Genomic DNA, 21,586 nt, shown 5'->3' with positions numbered 1-21,586 from the left:
CAGTATTGAACACCAGAACATACAGAATACTTAATGCAATAGATCATGCCACATTCTCTTATATACCTCTCCATCACGTCATTGTACATTGCAACACATAATACCATACAGCAACAGACCCCACCACAGCATAGCATATTTACCCAGCAAACTTATACCTTAGCCATGCAATACCATCAAATGCATAGATCACCATTCAAAAGCACATAACACCGCAACACTTAAAATCACCTCATTCGATACCGGACCATAAGACATCAAAGCATTTAAGACACACCACACAAAACTACACTCTCTCTCATCATACAACGACATGTCACTATCCAAAATCACATCATCCTACTTAACAAAACACACCACATCACACTATTCTAAGGCATATACCACCGATTACCATACAATATACACAATAACGCAACATACAAAACTATCCTTAATCACACTTCATCATAGCGAACTCCACATCATACCATACTGCACCACATAACATTACACCACATAACACCAGATAGTACTACAACATGCACACCACATCGTGCTACATAAAGCCACAGCATATCATCTCAAAGAATCCTACATTCCAGCCTCATTACACCATCTGACTAAAATCACAACATCCAGCAATACATCATACTATTTAGTAGCACTTCAACCATAAAACACTATGTAACTCGACTGGCTTCCGGTCCTCACCAAACCCTCCCCACCACACAAGCTGTAAACAGATACCGGGAAGATGAGAGCAAGAAAAACTGAACTGATAAATTATGCAAGTTCGCCAATGGAAAGCAGAGTTGTTATCCATTACTAAATTAAATTCAGAGTGTCGCAGAATAAACTTTTTGTCTCCTTCTTGTGCAGCCTCCGGAATTTAAAAATTAAGGTCAGTTTTGTGGCCCCCTTCGTGTTACAGAATCAGAGTGACGAGTCTGGGTGGGAAAGGGTGGAAGCATGCTTGGAACTCCGCATTTCACCTACGTCTTTGTGGATTCACAGATTCAGTGAGCAAATCCGAGTTTTCGTCTTTGCCTTGTACTTGAACAGAAATAAATACATGGATTTGCCCTATTGTTACTTTTTGTTATTCTATCAAAAGTCCAGGGGGCCTGGAAACATCAGCAGCAGTAAGCTAGGCGCAGGGCAAATTTAAAGAAGCAGTACGCCGCATATGACTGCATACTGTTATAGGTATCCACAGAGGGGCAAAGCGTTAACGGACCTGCACATGCCTCAGCCCAAGTAAACAAAGGCAGGCAAAGTGGGAGCTGCTGGTGGTGGTGGGAGGTAGGGGTGGGGAGGGTGGGGGTGGGTTCACAGTGCAAGGTCCTGGTGTCAGTTGCACAGCACTACATCTCTCATTTAACGTATTCCAATCAGACATACATACACCGCACACATCTATTAACCACAAAAGAATTGTACAGTACTGCGCCATCCTTGTAATGTAGACTTTACAGGCACACATACAACTAATTCAGAGTCACCACTTCACATCTACTGGACTTCGGCCAAGGGTGAGTTAAGCACATGGCATCAGATCTTTTCAGAAGGCGCATATGCCTGTAGGCCTCACGGCAGTCATGCAGGGTAAAAAGGTCCTGTTCACTACTACTGATCACTACACGGTATTCTGTCACCACCACGCTCATGCTGCTCAATTCCTGGTGAAAGCGGTAGCCTCCCACCACTGAGGGTAGTGCTTTGGGCACCCGTCCTGGTCCAACAAGACCGCAATCAATGAGACAGGCCTATGTCATAGAGCACACACATGATCCCTGTTCACCTAAATCAGCATTAAGGATCCAGACAACAGTACATGTGGGCACTCAGGGCAGGGGGCACGTCTCTTTCCATGCAGAGAACTGTTTTGTTCCAACAGTCCCCGTAATCCACTTATTAACCATGTATAATTGTATTTTATATATGGCCCCCCAAAGTCAACTGCCCCCGCTTTAAACTGGTGCGCAGAGCAAAGGAGTACTGGACAGCCATACATAACATAAAATTACCTGTCATTCCTGACCAAAATGTCAAAAATAAATACCTTATCTGCCATCTTTGCCAGCCCCACCACCTTCCCAGTCTTCCTTCCCCCTTATACAACTGTGCTTTCTGCTTTCAAACAGGCAGAGCTTTGCTGACAGGCTCTCAGGGACATCACAACAGTGGGTAACGAGTTTTATCAACTGCTGCTAGGTCAAAGCAGTGGGTAATGATGCAAACACTAGAGGCTCTCTATGAGAGCCAGAAATAGCAATACTAAATAAACACATTGGTTATGGCTTCATACCACATTTCTCCCATTTCTACTCACTGTAAATAACATGTTACCATAACCAAATGGAAGGTATTAGCTACAGAAAGGACGGAAGGCTGAGTCTGACTTTGAAGTTGTAACCTCCAATCTCTGAGCTATCCAGTAGGCTCACTAACTGTACTGAAGTTTAGCTAAAATATTTATATATATATACATATATATATATATATATATTTTTTTTTTTGTAAACTAATAACAGGGTTTTGAGGTTTCATTAACCACTTGTATTTGAAGTATACCTATGACTAAGTGTCAAGGGTGAAGGGAATAGGACCAGCGACCCTTATGATGCAAAATACTGTTGTTGCACATGGATCTACTGGCATTGTAAATATGCTTTTCTCACTTTATAAACAATTTCACCAATAAGACCTTTACACACGCCATAGACGTATTATGCTGGAAGGTTCATCTATAACGATATCTCATTTTGTCGTGCAAATAGAGCCAAAGGAAAACACAGCCCTTTACTCCTTATTAACAGTAGTAACTGAGCAGGAAGCCTTGAAGCAGCACTTGATATGTTTAATGAACGGTGGCCAGGGCACAAGTCCTAAAAAAAGAAGTGGGGGGACTCTCCAAGTTAGGCGTGGTCACAGGAAGTGACATCACGACAGGAAGTGACATCACAACAGGAAGTGACATCACGACAGGAAGTGACATCACGGCAGGAAGTGACATCATGACAGGTGTGAGCAGGACAAATGCAAGGCAGGGAGATCTGTTGAATAGGATGGCTCCCATCTCTCCCTCCGCCTGCACCATCTCTCCCTCCGCCTGCACCATCTCTCCCTCTGCCTGCACCATCTCTCCCTCTGCCTGCACAATCTCTCCCTCAGCCTGCACCATCTCCCCCTCTCACTCCGCCTGCACCAGCTCTCCCTCTGCATGCACCAGCTCTCCCTCTGCCTGCACCAGCTCTCCCTCTGCCTGCACCAGCTCTCCCTCTGCCTGCACCATTTCCACTCTACCTGCACCATTTCCACTCTGCCTGCACCATCTCTCCCTCTGGCTGCACCATCTCTCCCTCTGTCTGCACCATCTCTCCCTCTGCCTGCACCATCTCCCCTCTGCCTGCAACATCTGCCCTCTGCCTGCTCCGTCTCCCCTCCGCCTGCACCATCTCATCCCCTGCCTGCACCATCTCTCCCTCTGTCTGCACCATCTCTCCCTCTGTCCACACCATCTCCCCTCTGCCTGCACCATCTCCCCTCTGCCTGCACCATCTCCCCTCTGCCTGCAACATCTGCCCTCTGCCTGCTCCGTCTCCCCTCCGCCTGCACCATCTCATCCCCTGCCTGCACCATCTCTCCCTCTGTCTGCACCATCTCTCCCTCTGTCCACACCATCTCCCCTCTGCCTGCACCATCTCCCCTCTGCCTGCACCATCTCCCCTCTGCCTGCAACATCTGCCCTCTGCCTGCAACATCTCCCCTCTGCCTGCAACATCTGCCCTCTGCCTGTTCCGTCTCCCCTCTGCCTGTTCCGTCTCACCCCCTGCCTGCACCATCTCATCCCATGCCTGCACCATCTCTCCCTCTGCCTGCACCATCTCTCCCTCTGCCTGCACCATCTCCCCTCTGCCTGCACCATCTCCCCTCTGCCTGCACCATCTCCCCTCTGCCTGCAACATCTGCCCTCTGCCTGCACCATCTCACCCCCTGCCTGCACCATCTCACCCCCTGCCTGCACCATCTCACCCCCTGCCTGCACCATCTCATCCCCTGCCTGCACCATCTCATCCCCTTGCACCATCTCTCCCTCTGGCTGCACCGTCTCCCTCTCAGCCTGCATCATCTCCTTCTCTGCTTGCACCATCCACCCCCTCCGCCTGCACCTCCCTCCCCTGCCTGCTGCTCTTTTAACCCTTTCCTCGTCGCCTTCTCCCCCCCCAATGATCTAACCATTCATCCTTCCATCAAACCCCTGATATCCACCATTCCAAATGTACATTGTCATCTATTAATTCTTTTATCCATCATGCAGTCTTTCACCATTCATTCTGTCCTTCCAACTGTGTGCCCCTCCATATCCAAACCTTTTCAACTATTTGAAAACCTATCCATCGTCTATCTTTCCATCCATCCTTTCAGTCATCCATCCCTTCATCCATCCATTCACTCACTCATCCATCCAACCGTGTACCATTTCACCCAAGCATCCTTTCACTCATCCATCCACTCTTCCACCCACCCATCCATTCACTCATCCATCCAACCATTTACCCTTTCACCCATCCAGCCTGTAAGACAATAAGAAATGTACATTTGTCAGGTGTCATACCTGATATGTATTGTTAGACAAATTAATTATCATAATGTTATCGATCTAGTGAAGATGGAAGGCTGATACAGCAGCATGAGATTAGGGTACCCAACACTTTTACACTTGTTCACTGAAAAACGATTGCATCATATTATGGTGAATATTGTGTTGAATATACCGAAGTGCACAAACATGTTTAAAAAAGCAGTCACAAAAGAAACATTTCTGGGGGGGTGTCTGTGGATTCTTGTGCAAGGGCTATGAATCCCAAAAGTTACAGTGGAGTGGTGCATGCTTCCTCACCTTTCCAGTAATTAAGCGGGTGATTCTTGCCTTTTATGCACAGCCAGTTGCGGGGTGTCCGCCTCTGATTTGAGCAAGCAGGCTGGAGAGAAGGGACTAACATACCTCTTGGGAACTCGACTCACCGATTAACAGCCCTGCAAGAGCCTTCACTGCTCAGATTTTTTTTTATTTTAGACAAAAATGTGTGAAAAAACAGTCTTAAAATAATCGAACTTTTATTTGAAACACATTACACCCTCCGTTCATTTTCAAATGTTGCACATCGTGTTAGCTTTCAACATATGCCAAAAGGAGAGAGAGAGAGACTCCTGACCCTGTGGCAAGCAGCATACTTCTGGTGAGACTTTTGGGAATGCCCTGACCAGCTGTTAATGTTGCCGGCGGCGCTACCCGCAGGAAGCGGCTCACCACATGCTGTAACACCCCAAACTGGCCCATTGACATTCTGTATGTGGCAATCAGCCCCATACAAAGTGACAATGGGCGGGGTGGGGCTGCTCTTGCGCTTCTAGCAGCCTGTGATTGCAGGAATGGGGGCGGGCAGGTGGAGAGAGGGCGCTCTGTGCCAATGTTTTGAAGCATGTGCGATGCAACAGAAGGTGGCATTTCTTTCAAGCTCCCCCACATCCTGCTCGGCGCCGCGGCACCCCTGGCTTCTCATCACGGCGCACCGGGGTGCCGCGGCGCACACTTTGGGAACCACAGCATTAGGGGATGATGGGCTAATAAAGCTGGCAGTGAGGTGCAATATTGGGAGAGTCTGTTTTCGTACATATCCGGCTGAGGCGGGCAGGCAGCAGGCGAGGCCGGGGACGAAGGAAAGTCTGGATCGGGACGGCGTTTTGATTGAGCAGGGTGGACGGCGTCCACCCTGGAAAACCCTGGAAAATAAGTGGGGGGATGCCGTCCACCCGCGTGGTACCCCGACTCGTGCCCTGACGGTGGCTAATGTTCTCTGGTATGACGTGAGGCCCAGCGGCTGACTCCGGAGTGCGGGGCCCACGGTTCGAGTCTCGGCACCGACAGCAGCTCAGCACCATGTGACTCTGGGAAATAGCTCACTTAATCTCCCCGACAGCCCCGAGCGCCTTGAGACCCTTAGGGGTGAGTAGTTCGCGCTTTACAAATACCGGATTGAGACAAGGAGCAGGCTTGGAACTAGATGAGGTCGTCTTTCCTCTGTGCAAGTGTCACTCTCCAGCTTTTCACAATACTGTTTAGATTGCTCTCTCCCAAAATGTCTTTCAGCTTTTCTTTTTCAATGTACACTCGGCGGTGCTCGCTCTCTACCCCCTTTTATGTAGAAAGTCTACTCTACCGAGTCTTTGCAAACCACCCTCTGCCGTGTCCATAACCGCTTTTCTATCTTTCCAGGCCGGAGGACCCTAACGCTGCTGCAATACTGAGCTACACAAGACAATGCATCCAATCAGAAAAGAGTCCCGACAGATGAAAGAGCCTGTTCAAGGTCATCTCAGTCATAACCTAAATCTGCGGTGGCAGTAGGTCAAGAGGGCACAGGACCTTGGTTTTAAAATGAGATCAGACCCTGAGCTCCCGGGAAGGGGGCTCAGATTCATAAACCTCCCTATGGGGGGGCAGGACCAGACTATATGACAGCTGTCTCCACCATTAATACATAGCACAGCCTTTTGTGGGGAAAAGCTAATCTTCCTTAGACTCTGCTGCAGCAGAACATTAACTGATGCTCAAAAGACAGAACCAGGTACCAGCTGCAGAAGTGATAGTCTCCCCTCACGAGCATGAATCCTGAGAACAGAGCGTATGGGGACTTCCAGACTTAAACATGTTAGTGAAGTACCGGTTGTACTGATTTCATTATTTTCCTTTGGGTGCCTGATGTAACATGGAGATGTTCCGAAAACAAAACCCCTTTGCAGAAATAGCATTGTAGCAGGAGCATCTCTGACACGAGGTGCTGTACACACAACAGTGGGATCAAGTTACCTGTTCGGTTACTCTGTTCCTACCAGCATGCACAGTCTCCCAGCCTCAACTTCAGTTTCCTGTCGCCACCTACTGGTGGGAGAGGAAACAGATTCTCAAACGTGTTGTTTTTTGCAAGGTTTTGTATGAACAGTACCAAGCATGCATGTGTCCACCCTATGCAGCAATGCCCACTTCCGTTAAGTAGGTGAACAGCGTCTAACTCTCTTTTCAAGAGAAATACATTCTTGTTGATCGGTCTGGGCAGATTTTAGAGGCGTAGGAAGGAGTGCTGTAGGCAGGAAAGAAGCATTTGACATGGAGTCAGTCAATACGCGTTATCCAATTTATGTTCCTTAGTTCTCGCTTATTCCTAACCTGTTGGTAAAAGCCACATCGGAGCATACACGATAGAGAGGAAGCTAAATAAATTTTGCTCAAAATTGGGTAGAGCCACTTCTATTGAATGGTTATCGCACCACGATCTGTTAAGGTACAAACAGCAATGAACTGTTCGTAACTGCAAAATGGTGACCACCAGAGCAGAAGGCTTGGCAAAGATAGGCATGCCTGATTTTAGGTCAAAGGGCAGCATACCATATTGGTATACTGACTGCCCACAATTAATTGGATAGGTTGTCTGAAGTCCGGGTAGGCTGAGAAATAAAAAGAAACAGCCTACAGATCCAATTGCTATGCAAAACTAACACTAGCTTTAGCTCGATTACTTTCCTCATGTGGTCAAAAAACAAAACATAATAAAAATACATGCAAATAGAAAGGTCTTTAAGTGAACCCTCTTTAATCACTGGGCTGATGAAATGTCACTCAAATGATGCTGTCTCCCATTGCAGCATAGGACATCGACCCAGCCTACTTCAGCCACTAGATACCTTCACTTCGAGTGACTGAATTTTGCTTGTATGCACATTACACACGCATCCACCTAAAACAGAGCCATTTTAGATTTTTGACAACACATGTGACGGCTGATGTCTGTTTGTAGTAGGGTTTGATCGTATACTGAAATAAAGATTTTTTTAATTGAAATCAAGAAAGTTATTGAAATCTACAATATCAATTTATTATCAAAAAACAGATTTGGCATGTTTACTTATCATTTGGAAAACAAGCACAAATCATTAAAATAGCACGTGTATACGAATGTATAGGTTAAAAGCCACATTCCCTTAACTTTGTGAAGGTTATTTCAGAGCTTGCATCTAAATCGAAAGGGACATCAAGTAACCAATTGAAGTGCTGCAGTTTGTGTGAAACAATTCTGAGGATTTTGCATGTGACGTTAGAGGGACCGCTAGTAATTACAACATTGGCTCATTATCATACACCAGCATTGGGAAATTTATCCTATGAAAAGTAAGCGCAGATCATGAAAGAAACACAGTCATATGCACATTTTTATACTGTAGAATGCCCTCTCAGGTTTTTGACTGCCATGTGAAGCACATGATAACTCGAGAGAGCCTTTTAGTAACAGGTTGAGGTACTACAACTTGGTGAAGACTAAAAGAAGTTGTATCTGACTCAAGAGGGATGCCTACTAACCACTTGAAAAACTGAAGCATCGTGAAACATTTTTCAGGCTTTTGCATATGACTTGAGAGGGGCATCTAACACCAATTTGACATATTGCAGGTTTGGGAATGTTGTGCCTGGCTCAAGAAAAATTCATAGTAAAAAGGTATATGAATAAAAGGACCTTTCGTCAATTTTTTTTTCTATCAGCTTGCTCACCTGATACTGACATTTTGCATCTTCCTATCACAGCACACAACGATGGTTCAAGACATAGGCCGACTTTATTATAAGCAACTGCAATTTAATGACATATGTATAGTGTCAGTCAAAAACAGCTTAAGAATAAGGTGTAAGGCACCTGAATGGACCAGTGACTGCTAGTACCTTTATATACTAGGCTGTCATCACAAGTATACCTTAGCAATAAAAAAACATTTATCGACCATCATATTAAACCAGCGTTGACATATTTATTTATTCTAAAGAAAATGAGCACACATCATTAGGAGTAACAAAAGTACATATTTATGAAAGCCACACCGACTCAGCTTCGGAAGAACACTTGAAGAAGCTGCATGTGACTTGAGAAGGACATCTAGTAACAGCATGAGGAACTGCAGGTTTTTGTAGACTTCAAGCAACCGGATCTGACATTTAGTAAAGACTTGACAGGAGCGGCTCGAACGCTAAAGCGATGCAGCGAGCGCAAGGTGAGTGGTTTTATTTATTTAGTTTCCACTTTCCCATCGTATGTCGGACTCCACCACCACCCCCCACCCGGCCCGCCACATCGCCGCCCCACAGCGTTACCTGTGTGAGCCGCCACTGCCAATGTTTCATGTGTAATGGGAAGGTACTGGCGCCCACTGAGACTTTTGCGACCTGTTGTACAACATCCATCACAGAGTAAGAGTAGAACTTGACTGTGGCGGCAGAAGAGGGGGAAGACATGACAGGAAAGGCTTTGAAAGGCTTGGACCGGTCTGAAGGCTTTCCATAAAAATAGTAGGCCGTCACTACTTTCAGTCCACCCTCATGCGATTAAGAGGCCAGGAATGTAGCTTAGTCTCTGACAAAAACCTCAGAAGGAAGGCATGCTCAGCACCCTGGGACAACTGCTTTTGATGCTAAAGGACAGTTAAGTCTGATCCCATGCGCAATGAATTACTGAGACCTCCAACTTCAGACAGAGACAGGATTCAGATGGAATCATTTATCGAGCAGCATAAGAAGGATGGTACCAGAGATAATGATGATAAAAATGGAAAGTGATCCAGTCTTTTAAACCTCGAGGGCCTAAGACAGTGGCCGCCAGTTAAGTGGGATAGGGTCACTCATTTCCCCAGTGATCAGCCAGGTGCACAGACTTGCATACTGACCCTGCACAATTGAAGATCTCCTACAGTCTTGGTCATATTTTCTCTGTATACCTAACGGCTCTTAAGACATGCTGCAATGTTGCCCAGAGCGTGGAGGCATGCGCTGAATGGCTGTGTCAAAGGTAGGCTACAGAGGGGAATTCAGGTCACCTGCTGCAAATTCTGCTTTTGGCAGAAAGCAAGTGGCGTGAATTCAGAGTGCTGAGCTAAAGGCTGCCAAAGCCGGAGAAGGTTGGTAAGGGGAGAGTTCACCGCAGTGGATGCCAAGAGACCTTTTAACTAAGGTAGTGTGTGCACATTACAAGTGTAGTCCCAGTCTGTTTCTAATCTCACCAATGTGAGGCTGGGTACTCCCAGGCCCTGAAGATAAATGAGGACATGGAATTGGAAAATTATTCACCCGGTATTTTACTATTTTTGGGTCAAAAGCCTAAAACGAGATTAAAACCTGTTTCCAAGCTCTAAATTGAGCTACTTAACTACAAGAAAATATCTTCTACGAGCTTAATGTTTATCATTATTATGTGCAAATACTCTGAGCAGCCCATATTTCAACTTTCATGTTTTATACAGATTTTAAACATATTGTAAAGAGCCTGCAAAAGTTCATTATTGGTACCATAAATAACTACAAAATGTCCAAAATACTAACATTTAATAAACGTGTAAGGAAAGGCATCATAAAGATGTTCTGATAGTCTGAAGAGCTGTCATAAAAGTAAAAGCCAATACACAAAAGGTAACAATGCATATGAATTGGAATGTTAACACAGCTCCTGTTAATACACAAGGGATTCAGAATACAATTAGCAAACCTCTACAGGGTGCAAAACGTTCTGAGCTACTTTAAGAACATTACCTCTAGGCACCGATCCTGCCACCTTCGAGCCAGCATCTCTAGAAGAGGGGGCCTAAACTTATCCAGCCCAAGCAGGTCCGGCAACATGACGCAGTGCATTGCAGCCAGTTGGCTCCATCCTGAAAGGATATGCAGAGAGAGCACAATAAATTGAAATATTGAAACCTAACTTTTCAGGATTAATGGAACAAGCAAGCAAAAGCCAGTGCAAAACATATATATACATATATATATATATATATATATATATACATATATGAATATATGTAAATAAATATATATATGTAAATTAAAAAAGAAAAAAAATATATATATATATATATATATATATATATATATATATATATATATATATATATATATATGTACAGGAATTTATATAGCGCAAATCACCAAGCGGTTTCTAAGCGCTTGCTTAGGGAACCCGTCCTGGTATTCCCCTGTGAGATAACCCCGGCAGGGTATCCGCAAGGTGAAAGCCAGGCATCCCGCCGCGAGGGGCCGTTGTGGAGATTAAGCAAGCTATTGCCCAGAGTCGCAGAGTGTGAACCCGTGAATCGAGTAGGCACCAGAGCGAGAATTGTCGAGTCCATGGACATTTTAGGACTCAAGACCCCGCCGAGCCGGGAATTGAACCCTGGTCCCGGGCTGACCTCTGTTTCCAGGTCTGCCTCCTCTAACCAGTGAGCCACACTTCTCCACTCCATATATATATAAAACCCGGACACCGACACCGCTAATTCAGGTTGATTATCCAACGTTTGTTAGCTAAGTTGCTATGCTGTTACGAGTTTTGACAGGATCCCCGGTCTTGCTTTATATATAAATATATAAAATCACTGGGTGAAACACTGAAGACTGATGCCAGTCATTCAGAAACAACTCTGGACTCACAAAATCATAGAACCCCTATTAGCCTGAAGTCCGAAGATTCAGAAATGTCATCGGCAGACAGTACTTGGTGGAGGAGGTGTGGCGCCGCGGCCAGGGCGACTGACGCTGGAATCTGGGGACCACGGTTCGATCCCCGGCTCCGGCGGCAGGTTAGCCCAGCACCATGTGACTCTGGGCAATAGCTCGCTTAATCTTCCCGACGGCCCCCCAGCGCCTAGAGACCCTTACGGGTGATTGTGCGCTTTACAAATGTGGACTTTACTTTACTTTACTTGAGGACTTGACCCTACATGTCTGTCTGGTTAATGCCCTGCAACTTGCAAGCTCATATCCAAATAACAAAAAACTCATGACTATCTCTCGACTTCCCTTGAAGAAGGAAATTTCAACTGTGAACAGCAGCTTGCCTTCCAAAAACAAGTTATTGTGTGGTGCCTCCCAAAAATGTACACAAATAACGATAAAACATTGGAAAAAAACATCTACTCACTTATGTTTTGATATACTGCTGTCCAACAAGGTCAGAGCTCAAGATTATGAATGACTTTCTCATAATTACTGCTCATATCTACGTATGTGAAATGTGGATTTTGGTGTTTATTTCTCTAAAGTGCCAACGTTTCTGGAGACAGGCAGTTGTTTAGCAATCGCTCTAAATAATAGCATTTTGCATTTGAAAAACAACCTGAGAGACAAGAATAGTAGAATTATAGCAGCATGGAAAAGCAAAAAAAAATATTTTAAGATGCCATTTTAGCAGCAGGTGTATAACAGCCGTCAATAATCTTGTCCTCTTTCTCGATTCCCCATACCCTGAACTGAGATCAAAAGCTCCCCTGCCCCAGTCAGGACTGTGCCATCTGGGTGCCAATCTCAAACAAAAACCCTGTCCTGCCTGTGTCACAGCAAGCAAAGATTGCAACCAATTTCTAAAATACTTTTTTCAAGGGCAAGATGCAGACTATGAGACATTATGCTTTTTAGGCGGCGAGTGCATATCTTTGAACTCAGGGTATAAATACAAAATCAATTTCTATGTCTGAAGGCCTCAACAAGGGGTAGGTTTGACAATTGAGATCTTGTCGGTGAAGCTCTATTTAGGCACTTCCAATTTGATACAAACACTTTTTGGGCAACTCTCCATTTTAAGATATCGATTCTTTTATTCTATTAAAAAAACTAGACAGTATTAAGGCAAAGATGGCTAAATCCTGTGGTCTGTGATGACTAACAATGGGATAAAGGACAAGTAGAGCTCATAAAAGAAGCGGGCATTGCTAACAATGGAGGTGCAACAGGGCGGGAGCACGGAGTCGTTTCTGTTGTTAACATTTTCTAAAATATTCTTTATTATGAAAACTGGGGAAATAAAGTTAGAAACATGTTGCTTACAACAAAAAAAGGTTCTTACACCTTGTGATAGAGGCCTACATAAAAAACTGCCCATGTTCCTGTAAAAAAAAACTGCCCATACTGCTGTAATTGCCACAGACTCACAAGAAGAGCAGTAAAACACACAGCTCCACGCTGTTTAAAGCCCATCAAGGGTTTGGGCAGAGTGTACACCACACACGCACACAAAGGAAACACTGCTGACCAAGGTTGCAGAAAAACTGGCTTGACAACAAAGACGGAAGCACACAGGCTAGTCGACAGACAAAGAAATAAAAGTTCACCAGATCTGAGAGACAGAATACCTTCGTTAACTGAGAAACAGGAATGTAAAGCAGGAGCAGAGCCGGAGTGAGCGGCTTCAGTGCTAGCAGAAACGGCAGGAGCAACAGCTGGCAGAGGAGATGAGAAAGAGAAAAGAGAAAAAAGAAAAACCAGAAAATGAGGTGCAGTAGCAGCTGCAAAAGTATTAGTTAGTGGAACAACAGATAGAAAAGACATGTAGAGCATAACAAAACAGTACTTGGGGGTCTGCTGAACGAGCAGCGGAAACAAGAACAGGAAAAAAGCAACTTGCAGAAAACAGAAAGAAGCAAAACATGGGACTGCTTATTTATTTAGATGACATGCAACTCCAACAGATACAATAACAGATGCAATGACCCTGTATTGGCACTTACTACGTATTCAAAACACGATACCTTTAACCAACAATATCTGACATGGAAAACTGAATATGATGCGAAGAAATGTAAAGGCAAGTGCAGATCTTATGTTAGAAATCAATGCTAGTACAATGTAACGCTTTGCATTATGGGAAATAATATTCAAATTGAATAATGTTGAAGTGTGTGATCTATGGTGGCTACGCTGAAAAGAATACAGGTTCAAGATGCAAAAATGCTACATTAGTTGTGAGCATCAACAACGAGGCTGAAGAAACTTATTTGAAGACCCGCTCTTTCCAAGACCGTTGAGGGATCACAGCCATAATGAGCCATCCAGCCGTGCTAATGCGCCATGGCGTGAATTAGCATACGAAAGGCATGCAGTCCTTATGGCACACAAATTGTACAACTGGAGGTCAGTGGTAAGATTTAGAGGTCACTACTTGACACTTGCTTCCTATAGAGAAATTACCATGTGCCTGGCACACGCGGCCTCAAATTAATCCCCAGTCTTTATTCTGTTGCAGCTCAACAATAGGCGATGGATCACAAGCACATTACGCTTTGTCTCCTAAATGGTATGTTTGGTTTTCATGTCGTGAAGTCCTTTTGTAAGCATAACACATTTGCATGAAAGCTACTTTTTTCATAATTCACACAAACACATCATAATGTCATGGTGGCACGCGCATGGACACGGAAACCCGAAAGACAAATTACAGTTCATGCATAGGCCATGAATACTAGATACCACCAGCGGAACATACTTGCAACACCGCTTCAATATAACATCAGCTTGGGCCATTTTTTTTTTCTTGTTGCAGAAATCAAATCTATTTTGCAGAAGACCACAGGCAATGAAAGATAATATTATCATGTTTTTGATCAATTGTTGCCGTCTCAGAATTATATATTTGCATTCTCCTGGGTAAGCACTAACTGTACCAGCTGCCAAACAATATATTTTTTTTTTGAACAACGGTAACCACTTAGCTTTAACTGCATTTAAAAGCTGAACCCTACAGAGATGGAGATTCAGGCTCTAAAAACGATTAGCACAATTAGGCTACTATTATTCTGGTTAACAGCCCAAAAGAAAAGCACTGGCTTGAGAAGGATACTTGGATTTATACCTTTGAAAGTTAGAAAGGCAAAAGGCTGTTTCTATACAAAATAAATAACTCTAGCCTGTTTTAATATATATATATATATATATATATATATATATTTATATATATATATTCACTGAAAAAACCATAGGTTTCACACCAGTTATAGTTAGGAATTAGCATTTAAAAAACCTATTAAATTCACTGAAAAAACCATAGGTTTCACACCAGTTATAGTTAGCTGGAAATTTTACTGACATAAAACCATTGAAATTCCCATGTTATAGTTAGTTGGACTCACTATAACTCGCGCGCCCGCAATGCACTGCTGATAATGTCACATATTACATCATTCATGACATGGTTAGTGACATCACTGATGACATCTCAAATGACATCACTGATGACCTCACTGATGACATCATCCAGTGTCTGTGTGTTTCTGTAAAGTTAAAATATGTTTTACATATTGAAGAATGAGTGTATGTATGAGTGTCTGGATGAAGGATTTAGTAGGTGCGTGACTGACTGTATGAGTGAGTGATTAAATGTGTCTTAGTGAATGCATGGGTTAGTGACTAAACTGTCTGAATGTGTACATCATTATGTTTGTTGTTGTGTAAGCTGCTGCATGTGAGAGTTGTCATATATAAATGACTATATCTAACAGCCTGCGATTGCATAAGTGACTGTATCTATCAATATGTACTTGTATCAGTGATTGTAAAAGACAGTAAGTATGTGTTAGTCTATGTTTAAATAAGCAAGGTTTTGTGTGTATAACTGTATAGTTGTGGAAATGGGAGTGTGATTGATTCTTTACATGACTGACTAGGTGTATGAGTAACTCCATGGATGAGTGGCAGTGTGTGAGTCTCTGTATAGGTGTATGAGTGCATACGTTGGTCTTGTATTGATGAGTGACTGTATGTATGAAAGATTGTATGGGTGAACGAGTGGATGTGTGTGTAGACCTAGAAATCAGTGAGTGCGTATGTGGTAAGTGGTTTTACTGTGTCAATGGTTTCAGGAATGGTAGTTTCTATTTAACACTAGGTGTATCATGTGTTAGATTAGAGTGTGAGGAGGTGTATTGTATTATCACATGGATGATGTCATCAGTGATTTCATCAGTGATGTCATTTGAGATGTCATCAGTGATGTCACTAACCAAGTCATGAATGATGTAATATGTGACATCATCAGCAGTGCATTGCGGGCGCGCGAGTTATAATGAGTCCAACTAACTATAACGTGGGAATTTCAATGGTTTTATGTCAGTAAAATTTCCAGATAACTATAACTGGTGTGAAACCTATGTTTTTTTCAGTGAATTTAATAGGTTTTTTAAATGCTAATTCCTAACTATAACTGGTGTGAAACCTATGTTTTTTTTTAGTGAATTTCATAGGTTTTTTAATAGCTAATTTCTATAGCTATGAAATATAATATTTTTTATAATGAATCCTATATTGTATATTTATGTAATACTATTTTTTTATGTATATTGTTCATGTTTATTTATTTTGTATTTTTTGGCCTGGAGCGCTCCCGGTGCGCGTACCGGTGAGCGCACCGGTAAGCGCAATCTTGCGGCGCGCCCCGGTGCGTGTACCGGTGAGCGTCATGTTAGCGCTATTGCCGCAAACGAAAACATCACGTGACGTATCGCATAGCCGCGTGATGCGTCTTATGACGCACGGCGTAAGCGCACCCGGAAGCGCCAGAGCGCATACGATCGCGCTATGTAAGCGCCCCCGGGCGCGCAACCGGGCGCGCCCCGGGGCGCGTAGCGTAAGCGCGTCGGGTCATGTGACCTGAAAATAACACTTTTCATTGGTTTAGAACACTTTTGGTTTCCAAATGATGAAAGTCCCCACATTTTTCCTCATTCTCACTTTGTTCTTTGAGTGAGGAAGACCTGTTTCCATTCATTCAGAAATGGCTACAGTAGCAGCAGTAGCAGGAGCATCTGCACCACCACCTCCACCACCACCACCACAAGGACCACCACAACACCACAGTGGTGGAGATGAAGAGGAGGAGGAGGAAGAGGAAGAGGAGGAGAGGAGGACTTTCCTGCCTGAAGACAATCCCCCTTATAAACCGAGAGAGCACATTGTGTGGGAGTTTTTTAAATTCCCAAAAGGCCAAAAGAAAGTCAATGCGGCAAAAGTGACTTGTCTTATCTGTGGCACTGAACTTTCCAGGGGGAACCCTACAAAAAAATATTCTTTTGGTAATTACACCATGATTCGCCACATGCAACGCAGGCATCCCAACAACTATTCTGCGGCAGAGGTGAGAGAACTGTCCAGAAACCTTCTTCTAGATCCTCAACAAGCAAACAACCTACTCCATCGGGTCCAGAGGCAAGGGAGATGGTCCCAAACATCCAAACCAAGTTTGGTGGATACAAAATCGTTTGTGGAAAAACAATTACCTATGGTGAGCAAAGTATTACACTCATCAACCATGCTGGTGATAACCACAAGTGCCCAAAGAAACCTTAATTTTTTCCTGTTTTTTATTTGCTCCAGTTGAGCCGTTTACAATTCCCTGTTTTTTGTTTGTCCCCATAAAAATTACAAAAAAATATAAAATTGTTCATAAAAGCCAAAAAAAGTAAAAAATGTTCAAAAAAACAAAAAAAATATAAAACAACAAAAAGAATTTAAAAACAGTTCTTTTTAGAACTACCTCCAATTTATAAAAAAATGCTACATTTTTTAAAAACTCTGTCATTCTTTTTTCTCCATGGTACGCTCCCCGGTACGCTCCCCGGTGCGCCTACCGGGCGCTCCCCCTGCGAAATTCGAAGAAAAAAAAAAAATGTTGCCCTGCGAAGCCCTTTTATGGCCCCCACATCAAACCTATGGGGTCAGGGGGGGGTCTACCCTGCCCCCTTTTGGTCATTTCCCCCTTTGTTTTTGCCACCTCTTGTGTCTCGATCCTACCGAGACACAAGATGGCGGCCGCTCCGGACTGTTTGGAATGTTGACAGACACCCGAGAGCCAATCAGCTTTCCGCTCGCGAACTCGCGTAGCGCGCTGGTACGCGACCCGGTGCGCGTACCAGGGCGCGCTTATTGATATATATATTTTTTTAAACCTAAATTACTCAAAATCCTCTGGAGCACATATCTTGAGACATAGCAAAGGCACATCGGGCTACCAGTCCCTACAATTTTGCCAAGTTTGGTGGAAATCCATTCAGCCGTTCGGGCTAAAAGTGAGTTAACCGCCCTATGGAAATTAACATGGGGAAAACACGTTTTGGGACCCCCTTTTATCTCGGCCCCCGCTTGACGTATCCCCCCCAAACTTTCAGGGAAGGAGCAGGCCATCTTCTTTGAGAAAAATTCGTCAACCGGCGCCAAAGTTATTCCCAATAGAATGTTGCGGATGTCCTATGGAAACTAGGTCCCAACTATAACTACCTACTGGCGACCGCCAGTAGGTAATATATATATATATATTTTTTTTTTTGCACATTGAGAAAAAAAGAGAAAAATAATTCCTCTGTGCAAGCAATCCAATAATGGATAAATGAATTTGTGCTGTGTGTAACAAATATGTTTAATATATGCATAAAAAATGGTTACGCTATATGTTTTTAATGAGCACTATGCACTTTCACGGCACTCGCCACTTTTTAGCCTGCGACTATAATGTAATTTACATACTACAAGATGGCCGCCGAATTTTTGCATAACATATGTCCTTCTTTCATGTTTATGAAATGTATAATTGGCAAAAGGTTTTAAATGGCGACATTAACCATGCACTTACGTTACACTGACGAAGCCTGCTAAGGCGAAACGCGTCTGTAAGGGGTGAGGGGGGTTTGGTGTTAATAAATTTATAAATCGGATACCAGCGTGCCAGCCAGTCTTTTTTCTGGTACCTACATTAAGACACAGAAACGTGCAACTATATCAAAGCGTCTCACCAACGCTGGCGTTTTGGCACCCGGAGAGAAGTGGAGCGACGGCGGTGAACGAAACCGTGCTGCAAACTAATATGACCGTTTGCCCCGAGGCGGATTAAGCAAGACGATCACAAGAACATCGGATTAAGGTGTAGCGGCTGAGAAACTCGACTACACACGGAAGCGTGAACGGACGGATCTGCCAAACGGTGACTGGAGAACGCGTCAGCTGCGACTGTGGCGACTGACGGGAAACCAAGAACTAGAGGCAGACCCGGTGAGTGAACGCCGACTTGAATTTACCAGAATACGCTTAGCCTCATCCCCTAAGGTCCCGTAACTCGAACACCAAACCCCGAACCTTAGTGACCACGTCACCACCCCTGTTGTTAAGTCTAATTAACACAGCAAAAGAACAGTGCAATACGAAAATGCCTAATGTGGAGGGTATCACAGGAGAAAGAGAGTCGGCTGCCAATTTCATGTTTAAGAGCTCAGCAATAAAATCAACGCAACCTACCAAATCCTCAACACATAATGCCCCTGCTAGTGCCTTAAAAACGCTATTTTCAAAATTAGAGAAAGCACAAGAACGAGAAGTGCGAAAATGGTGGGAAGCCACCTCATTAGAAAGGTAAATAGAATGTGGCAGGATACCAAGAGGGTTACGTATTTATACGGTACCTTCATATGAAAACCCGGATCCTGAGCTACTTAAAGATTGGGCAGAGTACACGGCGGAGTCGGCAAAAGGAATGGTGCGAATGCTGATCAAATATGCATGGAGTGATAGAGATAAATGTCTGAAAGACATAACAGACATGGAAGAACAAATAGCAAAAGAAAAAGACTCTAAAGAAAAGGAAGGTCTAAGGGATACCATGAACAAAAGGATTAAAGACTATGAACTAACTATTCGAAAAAGAAAACAATCAAAATTCCTCAGAGACGAACAAGATTACCTCACAGGGAGAATTCTAACGTTCGCCAGCAAATTTGATGCCACTAGAAAACGTATGGCCCAGACGAACGTAATATCTGTCAATGAGTATACTGAGGAATCTGAAGTCTCAGAAGGAGAACAAACGGAGGGCAACAAAGAAAAAACGAAGGCAACTGAGGTTCCTTTTTTCGACGAGTTCGAGGTGATCAAGGAGACTCGTCTCCGCCCCCAACAGAGAAATCATCCACCGGCACCCCAACAAAATCAAAGAGGAGGACGCGGAGGGGCAAGAGGAGCAAGAGGTGGGGGACAACAAGCAATGGCTTCCCCGAGAGTGACCAGGAGCGGATTGAACCACAAAAGGCAATAGATAGACAAGATAACAACATCATCAACCTCTCCAAGAGAGTATTAACAGAGGAGGAAGTTTCTATTCTCAAGAAAGGTTTAAGTTTTTGCCCAGCAAGTGACTTCGATCCTGTGAAAGTACGGATTTATTTATTTAAATATATCAGGAAACTCAAGTTCAAAAAGATCTTCCTTCAAGCTCCAAAAAACGACATTATTAAATCGAACTCTGAAGTTTCGAATATAAATCAAAATGACGCTCAAGCTTGCGAAGAATTGGCAGACATACTCTTGGCACCCACTCAAGAACTATTAGCAAACATCACAACTGACGAGCCGTCATCCCAAGGTAACATCATTGAAAAACGTGACCCCAGTACTATGAAAAATAAGTCCAAAAAGTTGCCTATTACAAACTACGATGCCATTGATCTCTTCAATGAAGCAGTACTTGAAGACTTGGACAAAATCTCATCTGGAACAAAAAATAAAATAAATCAAAAAACATCAAATATTTCAAAAAAAGAATGGCAAGCAATCAGGTCGCTCAAAGAAGACACATCAATCGAAATCAAACATTCGGACAAAGGAGGAAACGTTGTGATCTTTGACCGTGAGCATTACCTTGCAGAGGCACATAGACAATTGAAAGACAAGGAATGCTATACTCCTATACAGAGAACCAAGTATAATAAAAGCATTTTGACTTTCCATGGCATGTTGGACAACTGGCAGAAAGAAGGCATGTTAACCATGGACGAGTACTTCTTCTTGAAATGTGAAGCGCCAATTATACCAACATTTTACCACCTGCCAAAGGTACACAAACATGCCAAAAGACCTCCAGGACGCCCAATAGTGTCCTCTATTGGAAGCCTTCTTGAAAATACTTCCAGATTTGTAGACTCTTACTTGGCACCCTTCGTTAAAGACCTCTCATCCTATCTAAAAGACACCCAAGACTTTCTAAGCGTCATGGACAGTATAACATGGGATTCCGGAATGTTGTTGATCACACTTGATGTGGTTAACTTATACACCTGCATTAATCATGAGCAGGGTCTTACTGCCATCAAATGGTTTTTAGATCGCAAACCCGAACATTTCGACAACCATAGCTCCATGATATTGTCTATGATCAGATTTTGTTTGTTTAACAACAATTTTTTATTTGATGGGACTATGTACAACCAGAAAAGAGGGACTTCCATGGGCTCGTGCTTCTCCCCCAGCTACGCGAATTTATTTGTGGGCTGGTGGGAGAGGCATGAGGCATGGAAGGACTCCAATCAAGAATGGACTGAAAAAATCCTTATGTGGACTAGGTACATAGACGACCTGTTTATAATTTGGCATGGTGACCGTCAGTCAGCAGAAGAGTATATTTCAATCTTAAATACCAACACTCTCAATCTAAGATTTACAAGTACTATCAGCACTACTAGCATTAATTATTTGGACCTCGAAGTATTTGTACACAATAACATCCTGCAAACCCGCTTGTACAGAAAACCCACCGCGGGGAATGCAGTTTTACATGCTAACTCATACCATCCTAAAAGTCTTGTAAAAAATGTACCTTATGGCGAGTTTTTACGCCTAAAGAGAAATTGCTCTTTAGAACAGGACTACAAACATGCAATAATCGAGGCACAGGAAAGATTTGAGAATAGGGGGTACAATAGCAAC

The 21,586-nt window shown here is 43.6% G+C and overlaps 1 protein-coding gene across 3 annotated transcripts in view; it reads right to left on the bottom strand.

Annotated features, from left to right (window-relative positions):
• Positions 1-21,586, bottom strand: part of WDR7 (WD repeat domain 7) — a 1,349,682-nt gene that overhangs the window by 868,937 nt on the left and 459,159 nt on the right. For 2 of the 3 annotated variants that reach the window (XM_078674853.1, XM_078674854.1), the window contains exons 17-18: positions 13,204-13,290; positions 10,613-10,731 (exon numbers count right to left, since the gene is read on the bottom strand). In XM_078674853.1, coding sequence (XP_078530979.1) covers positions 10,613-10,731; positions 13,204-13,290 — 206 coding nt within the window. The remainder of the gene's footprint in view (positions 1-10,612; positions 10,732-13,203; positions 13,291-21,586) is intronic. The other variant, XM_078674855.1, reaches the window with a different exon arrangement.

This window comes from Lissotriton helveticus, chromosome 2_1, assembly GCF_964261635.1.
Source record: "Lissotriton helveticus chromosome 2_1, aLisHel1.1, whole genome shotgun sequence".
Taxonomy (NCBI): domain Eukaryota; kingdom Metazoa; phylum Chordata; class Amphibia; order Caudata; family Salamandridae; genus Lissotriton; species Lissotriton helveticus.
The sequence above is the reverse complement of the archived record's forward strand: the minus strand, read 5'-3'. Positions and strand labels throughout refer to the sequence as shown.